At 41.5% G+C, this 23,713-nt stretch overlaps 1 protein-coding gene across 3 annotated transcripts in view; it reads right to left on the bottom strand.

The window, feature by feature from the left end:
• The window catches only part of LOC143040290 (monocarboxylate transporter 14-like), a 123,042-nt gene extending 103,503 nt beyond the window's left edge, over window positions 1-19,539 (bottom strand). Inside the window, exon 1 of one of the 3 annotated variants that reach the window (XM_076211139.1) lies at window positions 18,974-19,539. In XM_076211139.1, the coding sequence (XP_076067254.1) occupies window positions 18,974-19,282 (309 nt within the window). In that variant the 5' untranslated portion in view covers window positions 19,283-19,539. Of the gene's footprint in view, window positions 1-4,817; window positions 5,262-18,973 lie in introns of those variants that run through there. The other 2 variants (XM_076211138.1, XM_076211142.1) reach the window with 2 other exon arrangements.
• Between the last annotated feature and the right edge of the window lie 4,174 nt (window positions 19,540-23,713).

The following is a 23,713-nucleotide window of genomic DNA, read 5'->3' on the forward strand; positions in this document are numbered from 1 at the left end:
TCAGATGTCATTGGAAGGTATTAGGTGAAGTGATCTCGAACTCTTCTTTGCGAACTTTCGATCTGAGTTCGATGAGGACGACTGCAGAACGTTGCGTCACGTTGGTCCTTGGAGACGCACACTCGGGGCCAAAGGTTCGTGCGTGAGGTAGTGAGGAGCCTACGTCAGGAGGCGCTGAGTAGCTGCGGCCGAAGCCGTCACCTTTGGCCTGTTATGCGGCTTTAGGGACTGTTCGGACAGGTAAGAAACATTCACTGCATGGAATTGGAGAGAGGTGCGGGATTCGAACCCAAGGGAATGCGAGACCAGCGCGGGAGGTGTTGTTATCGCCTGTAGTTTACCAGCGCTTCTATCCTAGTAGACAATCTCGAGCTAGAGACAAAAAAAAAGTATAAAGTGTTGCGTGTCTGTTGTTTCACTCTGTATTTCCAAAAAACAAAATTGTGTACTTATTTATTTATTTATTCTCTTCTTTTTTTTTGGGGGGGGGGGACAGAGCCAAACGATTGCAATCATTTAAAGGGACCATTCCCTTCCAGAAGCTAAAAAGTTAAATGTCGAGAGAGAGAGAGAGAGAGAGAGAATGTGTATATGTGTGTGTGTGTGTGTGTGTGTGTGTGTGTGTGTGTGTGTGTGTGTGTGTGTGTGTGTGTGTGTGTGTGTGTAATGAAGTGGACAGGTACTCAAACCCGAGTTCCTGGTACCACGTATTTCCCCATGAGCGTGAGGAAGAGGAAAGACCATTCCCCACGCTTCTAGAGGAAACTCCCTTCCCCGCTCTCATGGCTCCTCATGACCTGCATGGAAAGCCGGGACAGCACGTGGCTTGCCGAGCAGACACCAGACGTAAGGTTCGGTCCATCGATCTCCCTGTGGCTATGACTCACTGAACTCTTTCAGCGGGAAGGTCCTGCCCCTCCTCCTTCCGCTCAACCGAAGAAGATCCTTCGGCTGTAGCCAGGATAGAATATGAAGAAGTCCACTGTAGCAAAGGGGTTGAGAAAGAGTCCTGCAAGATCGAGGTCCTGTGTGCCTTAAGCTGAATGAAATCGTCAGGCGCTAAGAAGAAGAGAATTTGGATCACATGAAGAGTTGTCACCCCAGGACGCTCACATGAAGAATTGTCAATTCATCAGATCCCACCTGAAGAATTGTTACCCCAGTAAGCCGAATATCAATAGTGGAATATTAGATTAGATTAGGTTAGGGTAGGTTGAATGCGGGTTATGCTTTTTGTCATCAGCTTACACAACCGAAGAATCGTAAACGCAGGGTGGCCCACATGAAGAATTGTCACCCTAGGATATCCCACATGAAGAATTGTCTCCCTGTCGAAGTCTGGGGTGACGATTCTTCATGTAAACAGTGCGTATTCACTTTGGTTGTCGCCTATTCTATTCATCAGAGGGAAATCCCTCCTTCCCTCCCTCCCTCAATCATTACCCAAAAATTGAAAGCTCAATCGATCTATTCTCGAGGAAATTCTTGTTTATTTTGACTGTCGCCAAGTGATTTTATTCACATGTGGTAACTCCCTACCTAGGTAGCGGAATAATTGCAGTTTTTAATCCACGATGACCTTTTGTTGGGGATGCATTAATTTATCTATTTATTATAATTTTTTTAAGAAAACACCAGGGCGATTTCAGTCATTCATGTGAGGAGAAACTCGATTTCTCACTCACTACCCAGAGTTGTAGACTTTCTTAAATTGTCCCTGTCATCTTAAGTAGCACGTCTTCTGTAGTTGTTGTCAATCAGGAGGCGTTTTCACTTGTCCTTGTGGCACTCCGCCATTAGCATATTATGTCCGTCAGGACTGCATTTCATCAACAATATTCACCAGCGCTTCTATCCTAGGCTGCGTGTGTGTGTGTGTGTGTGTGTGTGTGTGTGTGTGTGTGTGTGTGTGCGCGCGCGCGAGGAAAGTTCTGTTGTTATGATTCAGTCGTCAGCATAAATTCGCCAGATCAAGTCACCGCACCCACTTATCAGCTTATATTATCTTTATCACTCAAAGTGAATTGAGAGAAATTTTTTCTTTATTGTCGTCACTCCTTTATCATTCTCCAGTTCATTTTTCACGATGTCACTTTCAGCAAGATGTTGCTAATACTCCAAATAAGGTCATGTCGAGAAGATAAGTTGCGTGGACATATGCGTATGGCTTATCGGAATGGTTTAGAACTTCTCTTATACGTAGAGGAAACAGAGAAAAAAGAAAAGAAAAATGTACACTGAGAAGAGGTATACGAAACTATGATAAAGGTCTAGATCCTATTGTTATGATCCTCATCCCGGGGTTAATACTGCAAGGAAAGACAAAGCCTAGAACAAGGATCATATAAATGACAGGGACTTTCCTTGTGCGTTTTGGTTAGGTGAATCCGATTTGACATCAAGACTTGTGAACGTAACCTTAAGTACTGTGAGTGACCTTCCCAAGTGAGCTGTATCTTGAGTCGTTTCAAAGACGCCGACTTGGATTCCTAAAACCAAAAGTCATATGAGATGATGGCACAGACATTCGCACACCAAAAACGAGGGGTTAAACGGGCAATACCCCAACGGACAAAACCCCAATCAGTAGGTTAGGTTATATCCTCCCCCTCCTCCAATTTTCCTATTGGGGTTTCTGTCTGCTATGCAGATTGGGGTTTTGTCGGTTGGTGTTTTGTCATGTGTTCAAACTAGAGACATCGAGTACATTTACCACGATTCTACCCAACATCGAAGAAGCCTCCTCCTCTAAGACTTGTTCTCACTGGATGTTGTTTACCAGCGCTTCTAGCCTTGTGGACAACCTCCCACCGCTGCCGTGTGTTATTTGGTTTCGTCTGTTGGTTTAATTCAGTGATTCTCAACCTGGCGACCATGGGGCCACCCAAAGGGACCCATAGCAACAAATTCGGGGGGTGCGGGTGGGGTGGTGGTGGCAAGACTTGCTGTCACAAAATATACATTTCTATATAGTGAGGATTCTGGAAAAAAGACTTCCATTACTCTGTCCTGGCAGTAGATATTTATGATTGTAACCTTTGTAATAAAGCTTAGGGTTTCTCTTCATCAACATTTTGTTTGGTTTTATTGTTATCATTATTATTATCATTGTTATTTACGTTTTTGGTGGAGTGGGTTTTGGGAGAAAAATGAAGAGGAGACACATGAATGTTGAAAATTCGAGAAGGAATGAATGAAGTGGAAAAAGGTTGAGAACCACTGGACTTTACTTCCTCGAGGGTCCTCCTTCAGGAGCTTTCGAGGACCAGAGGAGGATCCGATCTGACCGAGTGACCGCAGGGGAGAGATGATGATGATGATAATACGGTTTAACGTCACAAACCTCCCTCTATCGGAAGGCTGGGACGATGCCCCTTACAGAGGACTTTGTAACTTGGAATTCAGTGAACCCTGCCCTTGGTTCAACTTCGCCGGTGACAGGGGTCGTATCGCCATCCCCTTGACCTTTGGTGCTAGTAACGAAACCCTGACCCGCCTGCCCAGAGGAGAGTATCGCGAGAAATCCCTTCGGGCGGTTTCATGACCTCAGGTCACCCAAAGGAAACCCAACCTGTGAAAGGAAAGGTCCGACGCCCTCGCTGTGACAACACCCCTTTATACGCGTTGGGTCAAGGGCTACAAGGATGATACAGGCAAGGTCATCATATTAAGACAGCAAGGCAGGACTCGTAGTAAGGGATTTACATTGGACAAATTTAGGTTCAAGAAAGAAATAGGCAAGAAATGGTTTAGTAACAGTGAGCGCTGAATCCATTAGTTGTTTTAAGGGAAGGTAACTTTATGGATGGGTATGGCAGGTGGTAAGGGACATGGAACTGCTTAGTGTAGGCCTTATAGTCTTTTGCAGTCTCCTTCATTCTTATGTTCTTATGCTTTATTCTGGCGAGCGCCAGACGATTTTATTCAGCTATAATGATGTACAGGCGCTTTCTCAGTGAAATGGTCACTTCCTTTCGTACCGAGTGATCCTTTTCTTTTGACTCTGACTGACGCCAGGGGATTTTATTCAGTTACACCTGCCGAAGGGATTCGACATATCTTGATTAAACCTTCTTTCTGTACCGGGTTGTACTAAGTAAAATTCCATAATCACACAAACACGGATATCTAACATGAAACTTACGTCTAATAACTCCTACCTTAACCTAACCTAACCTAACGTAACTACTCCATAGAAAAAAGACCTTTCAAATGTAAAAAGAAAGAAAGAAATGAAAATTATGTTCGCGTGATACTGGAGTAGAACCCTTTTCCTTTCACTCTGTCACCTAGAGCCTTGGTTTGTGCGTCTTTGTCCCCCCATCCCCGTCTTGGTAGCTAAGAAGAGGCAAGCCAACTCATCGACTTATACGGCGAGCGACGATGAGGTCAAGAACGCTGTGAAAACTGACCCCCGAGGGTGGTTAGGGGGGGGGCAAGGCGGTTGGGCTGGTCTACCTTGTGACACGCAACATCACTCAAGAAAGGCGCTCACGCCGCGAGGCGCCTAGTGATGACTTAGGTCGTTACCTTTCCACTGTGTGCTTGGGCTGCTAGGGCAAGAGGTGTAGAAGCTAGGAGCAGCTGATGGATTCGACAAATAAATACATATATAAACAAATAAACAAACAAATAAACACATAAATCAATAAAGTGTTGACGAAGCATACCATGTTTTAGAGTTTGTCATAAGAGTTAATTGGGGATCGTACAAATACATAAATAATGAATAAAAAATAAATAAACAAAATAAACAGACATATAAAAATAAATACGCAAATAAGTAATTAGAGAGTAAAAGTGTTGAGATAGCATACCATGTTTTTGAGTTTGTTGTCTGAGTTGACTGGAGACCGCATTGGGATCTTCAGCAAAGTCGATTTTAAATAAACAGGAAACGATGTTCAACCGTCGTCGTCGTCTCACTTCCTGACTTCCAAGTTATCTTCTCAACCAAGCTTCCTGACTTGCATCAACTTACGAGCTACCGATTGTACTTTAAGCGTTGACCACCAACTTAACGCTCACTACTTAAAACACTAAAACCCGCTTACTTTTCAATCGCGGTTGCTTGAGGTATTAACAATAAATAAGCACCTATCACCACAAGTTGTCCACAAATGGTTCAGAAACATGGTGGGCCGTTCGAATGACGTTGGGTCTTTTCGTTTAGCTATTTGTCGAAGTTGTCAGCAAGTTCAGTGAAGAATCTCGAGAGGCAGAGGTCGCCCGCCTCCACTTTCCACCACCGCGCCAACAGTGACACTATCCAGTACCTCGACTCGGTTCGTTGCAGCACTCGCAAGACCAGAAATTCCCTAGCCCCGCGCGGAAATATCCCTAGGCGAGACAAAAATCCCTCAAATTTAAAAAGATTTCCTGGGGTAAATAATAAAGGCCCTAGGACTAAAAAACCTTATCAAAACCTTCTCCTTCTGGTTACGTAAATTTCTTGGATATTAGGAAATTGTTAGAAAATGAAGATAACATGCTTTTTCATATACATAAAATACATGAGAGTAGAACTAAACAGAAGTTTGAATTTACACTGCACACTTCTTTATATGTGTCGTGAAACTAGAAAAATAGAATACAAAACCTTCCAAGGCTACGCCTTAGATTCACAGAAATCACAGTTTTCCAACTGCCCCCTAAACTGGTCAAAAATCCCAATCTGGGGGGAAAGTCCCTAGACGTTGAAGCGCTGCTGTTCACTTGCCCTGCAGAAACTAAGCTGCCCCGCCAAGGGGAATGGAAATATGTACACACGCACGAACACGTGTACATTCTTGCCTTGTGTACGCACACTCACAACTCAGTTTCTGTCCTCTCTCGTTTTTTCTTACGTACAAAAAAATAAAAATATATAAACACGTTTCTCTGTGTATGTGTGTGTGTGTGTGTGTGTGTGTGTGTGTGTGTGTGTGTGTGCACTTCAGCGAGCATGTATGCCCATTACTGCACCTGACAGATGTGCATGCACACATACACACACACACACACACACACACACACACACACACACACACACACACGTCTCGACGACGCAGTTGTAGCGTTCGCAAGTGCTGCTACAGCGGTCCGAGTTCGAATCCGGCCCAGGGCTGAGATAATTTCAGTATCGCTGCGCTGCGAGTCGTTACTCCAACACTCATGGGAGGTGAGTTGGTTGTGTGTGTGTGCGTGCGAAGTCACAACATTACCCATAGATCAGTCATATACTATATGAGCTCTGAGCTCTCTTCCGAGAGGGATGTAGCTGTCGATCACGAGTCCAACACGTGATCCAAAACCATGATGACCATGATGAATCAGACACACACACAAAGGACATTGAAAGAAAAAAATCATACAAGATATTTGAAGAATATTAAGAAATACATATATACTTTTTGTGCCGATACATTGATTCGTAGAACAATAGGAAAATAAAAAGTTCAGTCCAGACAACAAACAATTCTAAAGTCAACTTTGACCGATGGAGGTAGAGACGGGGTTCCACGAGTATAGGCTTTCATCCTGTATATCATAATTAGGTAAATACATTTGAGAAAAATAGACACAAAAATGGCGACGTAGAGATGGACAACCAGAGAAAATTAGTGTAAAAATGAATAGATAAATTAGATAGATAAATAAATGAATAAACAAATAAATAAAATGAATATGTGAAATAAAAGGACGAACATACACTCCCCTAAAAATGGTGAAAAAGACAAAAACAGTTTACAGTATTTCTTTCATTGCAAGGGGAACAGATGGTGTACTGCTAGCTTGAATGTGCTTTCTATCGATCCGGCAAGCTTAAAGTAACGTTCGCGCGCTTTGCGTTCCTACTCAACGCGACATGACGTCATCAGTCGAGCAAGAAAAAACAGAAAACCTTTCCAAATGAAAAATGGGAAAAACAAGTAAAATTGACGTAAGACCGACAGGAACGCTAATAAAAAAAAACATGAAGAACAATGAGATCTTATTCTTATGTATATTTCTAAAGGTATAAATCTGATGATAATTCCATTTTTAACCATCTTTCCAGTATAACGATTTCAGCAATTTGCGAATGACAGCGTTGCTCCCGTGCGATGCAAAAGGGAGGAGGGGTGGATGGAAACATTTAAATTTGCTCACCACAAATAGACAAGAGATTATTTGCACTGCCATGGTCCACACCGATACAAAAATAACCAGTTACGTCACCACATTCGATGACGTCACACCTCGGGTGGCTGCGTACGACGCCGTGACATGAACCAATCACGCTGTGGCATTCATTGAGACCCCGAGAGTAATATCCTGACTCCTCGAAAGGGTCTGGTAGGAACCAGTTGCAAAAACAGGTTCCAAGCAGTAGATGTAGAATTGATGAGACAAAGTGGGGGAGGGGGGGGAAGGGAGGACGGGAAGGGGACTGTGGAGAACAGAGGATATTGGGGTTTAAAGGAGGTTAATATGATGACACTGGCATCCTGTACCTCGTATGAACAGCTGTGTCAAAGGCTTTGGACCCTCCCCCTCCCACTCTCCCTCTCCCTCCACCTCTCCCCTATCCTTTCCCCTCTCCCCTGTCTTTGTCCATCCCTCTTCCCTTTCCATGTCCTAAGCATCCTTTCGTTTCCAGCTTTCCCTCCCCTATCTTGCTATCTCCTATCTTTCCCCATCCCGTGTTGTAACAATATAGGTTTGGTTAATAGTCTTCCCTCATCGTTAACAGTATACAAATTTCCTATATTGAAACTATCTGTTACAGAATAATAAACTAAACGGGCTGTATAACAAACGGGTCACATTACCCCCTCTTCCCTCCCTCTCTTCGTCTGCTGTTACTATCACCAAATCATCTTTCCTCTCCTTCTATCTCTTCTTTATCCTCCTCCTTCCCTCCCCAATTCTCCTCTATCACCCTCTCTTTTCCCTTCTTTCGTTGTTGTTTTTTTTCCAAACGTTTGATCTCTACTACCTTTCTCTTCTTCCTATAAAATTTCCATTCGTCTCATATTTTTTCGTCTTTGTGGAGTCAATCCCTCAAATATACTTGCGACACATTCATTGATATACCGATCTATTTAAGTTTATCCATATATCTATTCATTAATTTTATTGATTTATTTATGCGTGGATTTATTTATCTATCTATTTATTTATTCATTTATTCATGTATACACCTGTTTGAATGTTGTAGACTGTAGATCACTGATGTTTCTATCCAGATAATAAAGAAAACGGAGTAAAGAAGATGATGATGATGATGATGATGATATGGTTTAACGTCACAAACTCCCCTCTATCGGGAGGCTAGGACGGTGCCCCTCACAGAAGACTTTGTAGCGTGGAATTTAATTATCCATACCCTTGGTTTAACTTCGCCGGTGGCACGGTTCGAACCACCATCCTTTCGACCTTCGCCGCAGGTAACGACGCCCTAATCCGCTCAGAAGATACCAAAGAGAAATGGTGACAGCCAGCGATGTAGGAGAAGAACGAAAGTGAAAAACAAGAACAAGCGACACAAAGAACAAAGTGTGCTAGAGAACAGAGCACAGGTGGAACAAGTTACAATTCGTCCACCATTCATTCACTGTGTGTGTGTGTGTGTGTGGGTGGGTGTGTGTGTGTGGGTGTGGGTGTGAGTGTGAGTCACCATGGTCTTGGATCACGTGTTGGATGAGAGCTCAGAGCTCGTGTATGACCGATCTATGGATAATGCTGTGACCTGGCGCGCAGGCACACACACACACACACACACACACACACACACACACACACACACACACACACACACACACACACACACACACACACACACACACACACACACACACACACACACACACACACACACCTAACTCCCCGCCCACGAAAGTTAAAGTAAAGGCTTACAGCGCAGTGATACTGAAATTATTTCAGCCATGGGCAGGGTTTGAAGTCGGACCGCTGGGTTAGCAGTTGCGAACGCTACCACTGTGTGTTCATGTATGATTACAGAACGCAAGGGGGATAGAGAAGGCGCATCGCTGCTGTATATATATATATATATATATATATATATATATATATATAAATATATATATATATACATATATACATTAGCGTAGTTGGTTAGTTACTACGGCACTTGTTATGTGATCGCTGAGTTCGAGTCCTCGGCAGTACCGCATTTCAATTTCTGCATGTGGCCTCCATTGGTCTCCCGATGTTGATGGCTTAGAATTAAGGTGCGTTGTGGTTGTTTATATGTATATATATATATATATATATATATATATATATATATCAAGATTAAAAACAATTCATCAAAGGCGAGTTTACGCCTGGAGGAGCTTAGCTGCGACCAAAACCGTCACTTTTGCCTTATGTGTTGGAAGTTCCATGACCGGCAGAAGTCGCCTGTGTTTGTTGGATTTGTTAAATGTAGAGAAATCAATTTCGTGGACATCATTTCACTTGTGATTTGTTCTTATTCCACTGTTATGGCGGGTTCCATATGCCAAAATAAACAATGAGTGAATTATTAAGAATATAAAATAGAAAACAAAAGAAATGAGATATAAAACCAAACTAAGAAGACCAGAAAAAAACAGTGATTTATAACAACTTAAATCTAGACCAGCTTGTGATCTACATTCAAAATATTCTTATAAATTTGCAATTATAATTAGAGGAGTGAGTTAAGCATTAAGAAAAAAAAGGTTTTTATTTCATACTAGAAACATGAATATTGTGACTATTTGTATACAGCACGGATGTCAATTAAAAATGCAATAAAGATATTTTGCTCATTTGATCCTAAAATCTTCCAACAAATGAAGTCTAAATGAAATTGAAATGTTTGCAATGGAACACTTTTTTTTTTAAGTCGAATTTTAGCTTAAAGCCCCGACCGCTCGATGTTGACTATTAACATAGCTTTGCTGGTGGTTAATGGTGGAATGGATGTAATATCTATTTAGATTCGAATATGCCGACAATTCATCTGAGTGGATGACGGGGCCTGCTTGCACTTCTCTTAGGATAATATGATTGACTCTGGAGTAAGTCTGTCTCTTTTTGGAACAGAAAAATAGCGACAGTCTAAGCCATTTTTAATAAGTCCAAAGACCCATGGACCATCCATTCTTCGTCCATGATTTCTATTATTAACAACATCTGCCTCACTGTCATTTGATTCGGGTCTTTGATCACCGCTAAGAAGACGATCTAGATTTATCCCCTTCTTCCAGCAAAACGTCCCTCATCTAACTAAACAGGATTTTCGTCAGCTCCCTCCATTTTTCCTCTGTTATCGACAGACACAATTGAGGAACAGACCTCCTTGCACATATTAAAGCCCCAGTCACACCAAGCTTAGGACCTGTTTCCGACCACCTTCAACGGTGGCACTTTTGTTTCTCTCATGGTTAGCGCCAGGTGGCTATTTCATGTTCATCTTCATGACGAAGGGAGATTCATTACATTGCCTTGAATTCTTTTTATAGACAAAGGAACAGCACAAATCAGCCTGGTCGCCGGTGGTCGGAAACAGGTCGTAAGCTTGGTGTGACTGGGCCATAAATTAGTCGCATATAACACTCCTGGTCTTTCCAGTCATTTCTTCAGTTGAATTAAATGACTGATCTTTTACATAATAAAAAAAAGAGTTCTGAATTTCACATAATGTCAATTTATAATTGATTTTCTTCGTGCATCGACAAACGGCTTTCACCTTTTACTTTTCCTCGTTTTAAGCTATTGCATGGTCCAATATCAGTTCACCAAGAAGGTCATATCGTCGAAGAAATTCTACAGCCGCTTCTTCATCTCGAATAACCTGTGTGTAAAATTCTTTGGCCCTCATCCTGGCTTCTCTCAATGGGTTCAGGACTAAAAGTATTTAAATAATAAAATTTTGTTTGGTTTATATACCAAACCAACCGGACGAAAGAGAGGAACACAGGTTTGATTATATACGAAAAAAAAAAACTCTATGGTATACTCCACCTTACCAGAACTTCCCACCACATGTGAATTAATGTAGGTCACAAGCTATACCATATCGGCATGTATATCACATACTATATTACCAGAAACATGCATGCAGATCACATACTAAGCCGGGACCAAAAATCGGTTTCAACCTTGACTGTTGTTGTTATGGACTACTGTTTACACAAGACGAGAGGGAAGTCAAGTGTACAAGTTACTTGAACTCGGGAGGAAAACTAGTCAGGGACAAGTTGTCACACTTGACTTGCCTCTTGACTTGCCCCGTGTAAACGAGGCTTTATGAACTGCTGTTTACCAGCGCTTCTATCCTTTCCAAGACTGGTAGACTGGAATGCCTGACACTGCTTGCCTTGTTTACACGGGGCAAGCTGAGAGGCAAGTCAAGAGTGCAAGTCACCCGATACTGGAAAGGAAAGTGAGCAACCACTTGTCTCTGACTTGACCTGTGTGAACATGTACTTTCTCGCTGTCCTATCCAGTTCGGGTGACTTGCACACTTGACTTGCTTCTCAGGTTGCCCCGTGTAAACTAGGTTATACTGACCGTGGTAGGCATTTTCATTGCACGCCCTTTCCTGCATAATCATAAGACACCCTTAAGGACCAGAGTCACGTAGCATTCCTTTGTGACCATAGACTCATCTCCACTCACGGAAGAATGCTGATCATTTCTAAGAATTCACTATTCCTCATTTCTTTCTTAAGGATAGAATCCCTGGATCATCTGCGACGAAATACAAATTACACGGCCTCGTATTAGTACAGACGTCAACCCGCATGCTCGTTAACTTGCGGGGTAGCGGGTCGTACTTGCGGTTCATATGTACCCGGTACCTGCCCCCCTCCCCCACCCTCCTCCTCCTCCTCCCAGGGCGCCAGTTGATCTGATGTTGCCCACTGGAGTCTGCGTAGTTCTCTATTTCAGCTGAACCTCATTTTCTTTCGTTTCCCATGTTCTACGTCCCTTTATCTACTTCGTGTGGATGCATGACCCCTGATATTTTATCTTAATTGAATTATATATCATTGAGGGTTTTGTTCAATAAAAAAAATCTTCGGCAAGTTATCAGACACCTGGAATAGTGTACCGCAATTATAGAACAATAGATTGAACCACAGGTTCGAATCCCAAATCCCATGCTTTTTCCCTGTGGGACAAATGAGCATTGCCATAAGGGGTAATAAGAAATTCCGATTCTCTTCTCTTAAAATTGCGTCAGAAAACGAGTTTCCATCCTATTATTTACTTAATTTGGACGCCAATCATCCCAACTGCTTCCTCGTGTAAGAAGCATTCTTAGAAAGAGAAGATTTAGATAACGAGGAAAATTTTAAAAAGACGAAAGCTGCGCCAATTAAATATTGTGTTTTGCTGTTCTCTCTCTCTCTCTCTCTCTGTGTGTGTGTGTGTGTGTGTGTGTGTTTCTCTGTTTCGTGTGTGTGCGCACGCGTGTGTGTTCCTCTGTTTTGTGTGTGCGTGCGTACGCGTGTGTTCCTCCGTTTCGTGTGTGTGTGTGTGTGTGTGTGTGTGTGTGTTCTCTGTTTAGTGTGTGGGCGAGCAATCACAGTTACATATGCAATCGGATACTAGTGTAGCAACAGCCGATCATATCGATGTGCAATGCATGTGTGCGTGCATTTACTTGCGTTTGTGTACACGTGTGTGTGTATGTGTATGTGCGTGAGAGTAAACATAGCCTTGGATCACGTACTGAGCTCATGATCGACAGCAATTACCCTTCGAAAGAGAGTTCCATGCTTACAGAACACACACACATACACACGCCATGCCCTTGAAAGCAGTGACGACTTGCTTTTTCAATCCCTGGGCGGGAATAGAACTTGGGACTATTGAGTGAGCGGTCCGAGGGACCACTATACCAGTAAATGTGTGTGTGTGTGCGTGTGTGTGTGCGTGTGTGTGTGTGTGTGTCTATTGTGCCTACCTAATTGCATCTACAGTACACTGTCTCTGCGTTCCCATTGGTCAAATGTGGCCTTGATTCTTCATGTTATTAAATTGTGTTATTTTTCCATATAATTTCATAAACCAATGGTTCTATAAGGCAAACTGCATTTTCAATTTCCTTTGGACATCCCCTTCTCAGCTTCCTTCCATAGCCTCTGGTATCTGAGCTCACACTAGAAAGTCCTCTTTGTCGATAACATTATTTTCTTCCCCTGGCTTTAATAACTTCTACCACACCCATCTTTTTTAACGTTGGTAGTTCCAGTATGTCTAGTCTTCGCATTATCTATCAACAAGAACTGGAACCGGTTTTAGTTGAAGCTCTTTCAGTTTATGTTCTGATTATATCTCAATGCGTGGAGACCACGCCAATGCAGCATAGGCCAATCTGGGACGAATCTGTTTTTGTATTTTTGTTTTTCCCATCATATCCTAATCCATGTAAATTGAAATTGGACAAATTTAGATTTAAGAAGGAAATAGGCAAGAACTGGTTTATTAATAGAATGGTTAACGAATGGAATAGGCTAAGTAACCTTGTAGTGAGCGCCGAAAATGTCTGTTGTTTTAAGAAGTTAGATAAGTTTATGGATGGGGAAGATAAGTGGTAATGGGCACGAAACTCCCTAGTGTAGGCCTTACGGTCTCTTGCGGTCTCCTCCATTCTTATCTTTCTTATGTAGTGGAACTCCATTCTTATATTCGTCAACAATTCGCAAGTCTCCCTGAGAGCAGATTGATATCTTATTTATTTGTTTATTTATCCGTTTATCATTTTTCTCTGGTGACAAGTTTTCTAGAACTATTACTCACACGTCCTTTTGTTCGTTTGTTTGTTTTTTGTCTTTGTTTTATTTCCCATTCAACACATGGTCTGTGCTTACTTTTACTCATTCCCAATATTTTCCATTTCTTCACATTTAAACGGATTTCTCACTCTGTCAATATACATTTCACCCAGATCCTTCTGCCCTCTCCCATGCCCTTCAGGCTCCTGAAGACCGTTTCATCATCTGCATGTGAATTGGTGTCAGTTTCCTCCTTCATATCATCTGCATATATCAGGAACATTACTGGCACAACCACAGAATCCTGCGCGACTCCAGTAGCTTCTGCCCTCAAGGTCTTGGATCACGTGTTGGACTCGTAATCATCAGCTATTTCCCTCCCGGAAGAGCTCAGAGCTCATGTATGACCGATCTATGGATAGTGCTGTGACCTTACACGCCCACGAGAGTTGGAGTAACGACTCCCAGTGCAGCGATACTAAAAGTATTTCAGCCCTGGGCGAGATTCGAACCCGGACCGCCGTAGTGGCGGCCGGGAACTCTACCACTGCGCCATCGTGCGTGTGTGTGTGTGTGTGTGCGTGTGCGTGTGTGTTATATATATATGCGTACATATTTGCATAAGACGCGCACGCCCTGAACACTAAGGCCTTGAACAAGTACACTACCTTGACTTCAACAATGCCTCAGCCGTGCCTAGCTTCTCTCAAGCCCCTCCCATCCCCCACCCCCACCCTCCTCCGCCGCCAGCAAGGCCTAAATAGTCTCGATGCGTATATTCCTCGACAAAGCACATGTTCTGTGCTCTGACGCGTCGTGCACAGCCTCGCCTAACGACGTAGCTGTGTGACCAATTACTTCAACTTCTGACAGGACGGTGTGACTTCAAACGCGTTTCCACCATCTGCAGAAGGTCACTGTCAATGGAAAACCATCTGTACTGTAAACCATTTTCCCCTTTCACGGATTGAGGCTGATCGTGTGGGGTTGGAGCCGCTTTGAAGACGGGGGAGGGGGTGAAGTAAAATACGGCAACGCTGCACAACTCTGCGGGGTAGGGAGGAACATCGGCAGCGTCGGATGACTTTTAAGCCTACGGTACGCAAGGACAGACTCACAAACTCTTGCATAACACCTCGTGTCGTGGCTGTGAGCTGGCCCTCGAAAGGAGGACCGCCCAATTGAATTAAATCGCTTGCCGGGGTTTGGAGTAAAACGGGTAACATCACAAAGCACGGAAGAGAGACGCGTTGAGAGGTCATTTTACATAATTTTTTCGCGGAATTTGTAAAGATTCGCGAAAGTTGAGGGTTGTATACATTTGCAAACTAATATTTGGGGTTTTGGCTCATCTTCAGCTCATTCTGAGTATGGTTAGGTTTGTGCAGGTTCGGTTTGGTTGGGGCGATTTATATTTACAAGCTCATTTTTGGGGGTTGCTATTCTTTACAAGCTAATATATGGAGTAGTGCAGAAGTACATTTTAAATTACACCCTTCTTTATATGTATATATTATGCAGTATATTAGTATATATTGCACACATATATCATATATACATTTATATAGAGATGAGACCTTAAGATACGTATAGGATGCGAATATATACCTAGACTTTCGTGGCTTCTCTGGGAACCCAATCAATATATGGTTATTTCCGAATCTACTTAGCGGCCACTGAGCGGGCTAAATCGTCCAGTACATCGTCCCGTGACTCAACCATTCCCCCTACTTCCGTCCCCACACTCACCCACTCACTCACTCCTGTTTCTTGAATTGACCGCCGTTTGATCCAATATTCTTCCCACGCGCTCCACCATCACGCGGCGCACGAAACTCTCTCTCTCTCTCTCTCTCCTCTCTCGAGTCGAAGCTCGAACACTACACCTGGGTTCACGTTCCCAAACATTAAAACAACATCGAAATCAGAATAGTTCTGGATGCCTAGCAGGTAGGAAAAAATCTAGTCCTGAATATGAACCATGATGAATATATATATATATATATATATATATATATATATATATATATATATATATATATATATATATATATATATATATACATATATATATATATATATATATATATATATATATATATATATATATTGGAGCGAAAAGCGTAACAAATTGTATGACAACTATGTGCTGTAGAACGAGTTAATGATCTTGTTATGGAGGGTAGTTTACCAGGTCTTCTATCCTGGCGGACACTCGCTTCGCTTTCACGCATTATACTTGAGATGTACTTCGTGGACACAACACCCGCAGTGTTGTGACCTGGGCGGGTAACAGGTCAGTGACCTAATGTCGCGTGCAAGTATGCATGTGCGACCGATGGAATACGTTCTCCATATCAGCGTGCCTGACACAAAGAAAAGCGATTGCATGAAGAAGGTAAAGTCGGGGGGAAGGTCCATTCATTTTGGTCGAGTGTCTTTTGTTTCTTTGTTGTCGACGTTTAGGGGAAAAGGAAAAAAGGGGTGGATCGATTGGGATCAAAAATTTATATGCAAAAAAAGAAAGTAAAGGTCAGTACATGACCTTGTTAAGCTTTGGGATTAACCTAGTCTGAAAAATTCACCGATTTACAAAATGAATACGTAAATATGAATAACAAATACATGAAGAATAAATGAATAAAGAACAAATAACAATACATAGACAAATAAATAAGATAAAGAAAATACTTGAATGCATAACCAAATCTGTATTTATTCAGTTACCCTATTACTCGGCTACAATCCCATCTATCCCAATAGTGAAAAATGCGTAGTTCTAAAGATCAGAAAATGCCAAAAACTGTATAGGTCAAGACTACAGTACACACTTAAACAGCTGGAGCAGGACAAGGTTTATGTCTAACATTACTTGTCAAAAAAAATAACGATAGAACAAATCTGCTAAAAATAAAATAAAAACTCTAACAAAATGTATCCCTTAATGAGCTCTAAACTAGAGGTTATGTTACGACAATTCAGATCACCTAGCAAAATAGATAGATAAATAAATGAATGAATAAAATCCTTGAATGTTCCAAAATGATCTGGTAGCAGTCAGTCTTTACCGGATTCCAGACACAGCGACGACGACGCTGACGTTGTTGGCGGGTCCTCCCAGTCGCCTCCCAGACACGATCTTAACTTCACCAAGCTTTGATCATTTAAAATGTGCGAAATATCTTGTTATTTTCAAATTCATTTGTTTATCTATCTATATACCAATAGGCTTCTTCCCCCCTTATAAGGGAGGTAGCCAGACAAGGTATGCACCCACCCCCACCCATCCCACTCCCATCGGTCAACCATTTGTTTTCCCTCTCATCTTTATTCCTTGTGGATGAGGGGCCATCCCTATTATCCGCCCCCGGCCCGGGTCAGAGGCAACGTAATAAGACAAACAAGCACTGAGGTAAAAAATAAATAAATAAAATAATATATATATACATGTACATATATATATATATATATATATATATATATATATATATATATATATACATACATATGTATATGTATATGCATATGTATGTATACTGTATATATATATATATATATATACATATGTATATATACATATATATATATACATATATAAATAAATATATACACACACACACATATATATATATATATACTGTATATATATATATATATACTGTATATATACACAATATATATATACATACATATATATATATACATACATATATATATATATATATATATATATATATACATATATATATATATATATACACACATATATATATACATATATATATATATATACACACATATATATATATATTACAATATCGAGTAAATTTATATTCTATAAATTCACTTGTGATTGTGATTTTTCCTTCAGTTTTCGAGATAGTGTTTTACATTTCACAACAGTTCTATACGGTAAATACACTGTACATACATATACACTATGTGTACATACATATACACTGTACCTACATATACATTGTACAGTACATACATATACACTGTACAATGCATACATACATGTATGTGTATGCGTGCGTGCATATTCACATATACATAAATCTGTTTCATTTTAGCAAGGTACCCAAAGCATTAGCACACCGAATCGCTAAACTGTCCTGACGAATATGCAGTTCTACAGAACATTTCATTAACTATATTATGTACAAACTTCACGTCTGAAGATGTATTTTCGCGAAAAAAAAAACATATATATATATCAACACCAGCAACATGGCACTCCCAAAGATTTTTTTTTCATTTCATCAATACAAGCAAGGCAGACTCCCTCTTCAATCCAGCGTATTTTCCGACCCTAAGGACACTTCTGTAGTCAGATCTAGATAGTCTAGCACTCCCTAACTCTGTTTAACATCTGACGACTAGAAGAATAAAAGAAAGCGAAGTGAAGTGTTGTCACGTCTTCAGCACTTTCCAGCACCCTTGGAGAACGAGAGGAATTTCCCTCAGCTGAATAAAATCGACTGACGATGGACCAAATTGCTCTTCACACTTGAAGCGTTAATATGACCATCTGTACGTGGTTCTGCATGATGGCGCACACATCAAGTTTAATCGTGTCAATATTAAATTAAAAGTTGAAACACCTGGTCCGTTGTTGTCATCGCCAGGTGTCGTATGTACGATGTGTTCAGTGACAGAGTCGTCAGAGATGCAAATCAATGATACAGATACGTTAGATCTACAGTCACGAGCAAAAATTGTTATCCATCCAGTATTTTCATGATACAAAAATTTAACATTTTTGCCTGACAATTTTTTTTTATCTATTAAGAAAAATTATATAGCCATAAGCTAAATGCTACATGGGAAAATATATAATGTATTCGACACAAAAATCATACTAACGTTGTGAGGATTGTACTGTGGGTCGAAACTTTTGGTCGTGACTGTACACACAGGGAAGAACAGCAAGGGGTATCACATGTGGTTCTCAAGATGCAGATGGGCACTGTACAGTTGCCACCACATGTAAATACTCCAGTGGCTGATGTTATTTTGGATCGTAGATTCATGAGCTGGAGTCCTCAGCCTCATATTCACACCAACATGAAAAAATAATCTTTCACATTTTTGCTAGAGACGGGAGCCACCAAAGTACACCTGAGTGAAGCCAACTGTACAAGGATCATTACAGTGGTATCTGTTTTTGGTGACACAAGAGACAGCGTACTCCTGAACTAGAGACAAGACAACGAACAGGAAGACTCGCTTACCAAGGAATCCCCGAAGAAGAAGTTGGACCTCGAAGGTGCTGTCACTGGAGTCAGTTCGGAAATTTCGAGCAGTTTGCCCTCCTGGATGACCTCAAGGTTGCCAACTGCCGCAGGCCGACCCCCTTCCCCTGCAGAAGCGTCCTCCAGCGGTGTCGCCTGCTTCTCTACATCGTTGACTTCAGCGCCGTTGTCTTCCTTCTGCTCCTCCTCCTCCCCTTTCTCTTCGGCGTTCTTCTTCTTCTCCTCCTCACTTGACGTCTCGGCGGACTTCTCCTCGGAAATCAGTTTGTCCAGCTGCATCTTGGACATGAGGTGGAGGGCCACGTCACGAGGAACTGAGTGTAAACCTTGAGTAACTGAAGCTCTCACATCTTCCCCCGACGGAGGCAGGCGGGTCGCGCAAACACTTCATCTTTAAATTCCATCACCGTATGACACAGGTGACCGGTGTCGACTGTGGTCATTCTCAAGTACAGTGTGAAACAGATAGATGGTGTAAGGACAGACGGCTTCCTGGCCGGCACCTCCGGAGGTGTGGAAGTGTTCCCCCGCCCCACAAGTGTGGAAACACCACCACCGGCACCACGCCAACTGGAGCCCGAAACCTTCCACAACCGACTCGGAAGGGAAAACGTTCATAGAAAATGGGTTCGCTTGCATGGAATTTGATCGTCTTTGAATTGTTTACTTTTTCATCCACGGGTATATAATTGCATATCTTTTTACAAATGTAACGAGAGAAATTAATATATAGCTACAATCGCCGTTTTATTCCAATTAAAGGTTTGGCATGAAAAATGCTGAATACGCATTTATCGATCGGCGAGACTACACCTACCTACCTCTTGCAGCGAGCCAGTGGCGTCACATAATTCTATCGATTTAGCACCATTTGACCCACGGCTGCTAGTGTGTTGACATTCATTATTCCTAAGTACTTTCTTCGTGAGAGAAATATAATGTTTGGATAGACGCAGTGGTTTGGTAAGCCTATATATTCAAACTTTACATCATCGCGACCCAGTTTGATTTGATATTACAGTATGTAGGCTACTTACCACCATGACCCAGATATTTTTTACTGAACGGTTCTTCTATGTACCCTTTGCACTCTTGAATATTTTCATCAATGCATACATACAATATATACAACATTTTTAAGTGTGGTGATGCTGCTGATGATGATCATGAAAATGGTGATAGACGCAGTGTCCTCATTATGTATATTTATAACATGGCGGCCTACTGAAGAGCTTGCGACCTAGTCTTGAGTCACGTCACGTTCTCTGAAGACCCCTCCTCCACCAGGGCGGCAGAGTTCGGGTTTTCCCCCATGGCAAACGAGACACACTCCCCCTCCCCCTCCCCCCGCCCACCTGCCTCGCGCTCACTTCCCATTCTTGGAACGCGTGCGAGATGACATCCACAGCAAACATCAGCAACGGATTTTCCGACACTTTGCTTCACATCGCTTGACGAATGCATGACGGGACAACAGTGTAGGGAAGAACGAGACTGTACCGGCGCGCTGTCGAATCAAAGAGAATGTGTGGAAGATGTTACACGTGCGACAGAGGTTTTGTGGAGTATATTTGCAAGATCAGGGATCGCGGGAAGCAATGGCGAAGACGAACAGAAGAAAATCACCCCCATGTATGTATGTATGTATGTATGTATGTATGTATGTATATATATATATATATATATATATATATATATATATATATATATACACACACACACACATTGTGTGTGTGTTTGTGTACACACACAGCCGCAATAAAGCCTTTTTACCATGTACGAAGGGTGACCGATTCAATGCATACATCCACACAACACCCTACCTGCTGTTCCTCCAATCTTAGCTCCTCGCAGATGAAGGGCCATCCCTGTCGCCCGCCACACGTCTCGGGTCAGAGGCAATACGGCAAGACACAGCAAAGCCCAATAACCAGGGCTAGTTTACCATCGTCGCTTCATTACGTGCCAACCATCCATTCGAGCCATGCCATTTCCTTATCTATTTACAACTAAGCTCCATTCGCATCTGTCTTTGGACCTCTTCCTTGTTCGACAAACTTCGTCTTGCATACAAAGTCCCCTTCACCCCGCACATCAACCCTCTTTTAAATTGCCTTATTAAATCCATTCTTTACCTCTTCTATGATTATACTTCTTCACTCTCTGGTCTCTCTGTGATGGAGGGAGAAGAATGTCATCATCGTGTTTCGTGCGAGCCGTAGGTGACTAAATGGAACAGAATAAATTGACAAGGGATCCCCTATTCACGGCACAAGAGTGTTTAGAAAGACTCCAACCAGGATCATATACACTGGGTCATTAAATGTGCATGTATGTAGTATGGAGAGAGCAATAAGGGAAAGCTTTGTAGTATGTTCATGAGAAGAAGGGTTGATGTATCATTGAGTGATACGAAACTGAGAGGAAAATATGTGTTGGAGTTCGGGAGCGTGGTGGTTGGGTGTCAAGAAGGCAACAGGGAGAGTAGTAGAAGTGGAAATGCTGATAAGCGATGAGACAGGTAAGTGCAATATAAGTGTCGTCAGGAATAATGTGGGCAAAGGTGAGGCAGGAATAGGATATATGGATATTTAAGAGTGCATATGACCTTGGTAGTGAGAAAAGTAAGAAGAGGGAAGCACTTTTTATTTGTTCAAATGAATGTAGAGAATTTGGAAGAAATGTAAATGTAGAAGTGCTGGAGGGATCTTAAAGCTTGAACAGGAGATGAGACAATGGATGGAGTAGTAGAGAGGTACAAGGTGGCAGGAGGGAACTATAGTGGATATATCTTGGAGATGTATATTGAAAGAGAAATGTTGACAACAATGTTTAAGAAAGTTATACTTAAGTTAAGTGGGCCAGAGAGGTGAGGAGGCAGGGTAGTTGAAGAGGCATTAATGGACTATGTAGTGGTGCACAAAAGGAGGATTGGAAAAGTTCTGGATGTAAATATGTTCGGTGGAGAGTAATGGGTTGAAAAGAAAACTGAGTGGAGATTAAGTGCAGAAGAAAAGAGAGTCAGAGAGCTGCTGAAGGTAAGCAGATTGAAAAAGGAGAGAGAATACCAGGCAAAGATGAGAGAGGCATGGGATGTAATAAAGGAAAAACAAGAATAGAGGAAGAATGAGTCTGCTTCAAGGAGGAAATGCTAAAGTATGAAAAGATAGTATGTTTTATGAGGATGTTGGGAGGAAACAGGTGACAGCTAATTGTGGGATGAAAAGGTCAGAGTAGTGGTGGCAGAGAAAAAGTGAATCTGTGAATGTTGGTTGCAAAGAAGAAATGTGGAAGTATATTAAAAGTATAAGACAAAGGTGTAAGTAAAAAACAATGTATCAAAAGGTGCATTTCCTAGGGCACCTGGAGTCTAGAAGGAATAAGTCACAACAATTAAATTCTTCCATAGGTAAACTCACCTGAATTAAATGACCATGTGTTAGCAAGAACAAAATCAAACCTGCTTCAGATTTTTTTCTTTTTGTTTCATGCATTTTCTCTTTTCTTTTGACATTTCAGATGTTACCTGCTCTCTGAGGTGACAAGGAATGAACACTTATTGGAGCTTACAGATCTAAGATCTTATACCCTCACTGTCATATGCTAATTAGTAAATCTTAATATCTTCCTCTGGGTGTATGCCTCTAGATGTTGGTGATCTAGCATGCTCAGTCACCATACTCCACTACAACCAAAAATCCTTTTAACTCATTCACTGCCAAATGAGTTTCCTTAACCTGCCTAACAGAAAGGAGAATATAAAAAATAGATCAAACAAATAAAAATCATTGACTCCATGTTATTTGTTGGTATACCAATAAATAGAGCACCAAATTAAGCTATATATATCCCTCACCCAACATAAACCTGAAAATACTTCCTAGTCATCAAAACAGAACACATTTTACCCTACCCAATACTCGCACAATTAAGATCTGAAAAATAAAAAAATGTCTTCTCTGAGTAAAGCATGGGCCTGAATGGTGATTATGATTAGATTCCTGTAGGCCATGGGTCTCCTTTGCTAGTATTTACCTAGTTGTACCTAATATTTACCTAGTTATAATATACGAGAAGGGAGCTATGCTCGTGGTGACCCGTCTTTGTATCTCTCCGTATCAAGTTTTATCTTAAAATCTTGTATAGTGCAAAACATAACGTGGGAACAGGTTGACTGAACAATTAAACACTTTTTCCTAATTATTGACTACTCTTTTCTGACAAATTGATCTATACCATAAATGAAATGCATAAGAAAATGAGGTACACCTTCCAAAATTCTAAATAAATTTTGTAATCTAATTAATTTGTAGCCTTTGAGTTCCCTTCATAGGAGCCTTGTACCATATAGAAAGACTGACTTGATTCCCAAATCTTTTTATTGACATTTCAGGGTTACACACCCACCTGAGGTAAGGAAAGGGGTTAGGATTTATTTCCATCTAAGGTTGATCTGTAGTAACAATTAAGAACTTATACACTCAAACTTATGCTTTAATCCTTTCTATACCAGTGGAACTTGTCCTATTATGGTATCTAGTTTATCTACATCCATACCACTCGTTCAGTAGCAAAGTTCACAATCTATCCTATGTGCCTACGTGTGTCTCGTTTAACATGACACACATTTTCTTTCATTCTGGTTCCTCGGAGACTATTTCATTCATCTCTGTGGCACCACTCCAGGACCAAGGAGGATGAATATGTATTCTGGTTGTT

The sequence above is a fragment of the Oratosquilla oratoria genome, chromosome 28 (assembly GCF_046742065.1).
Source record: "Oratosquilla oratoria isolate Oo_2021 chromosome 28, ASM4674206v1, whole genome shotgun sequence".
NCBI classification, from domain to species: Eukaryota; Metazoa; Arthropoda; class Malacostraca; order Stomatopoda; family Squillidae; genus Oratosquilla; species Oratosquilla oratoria.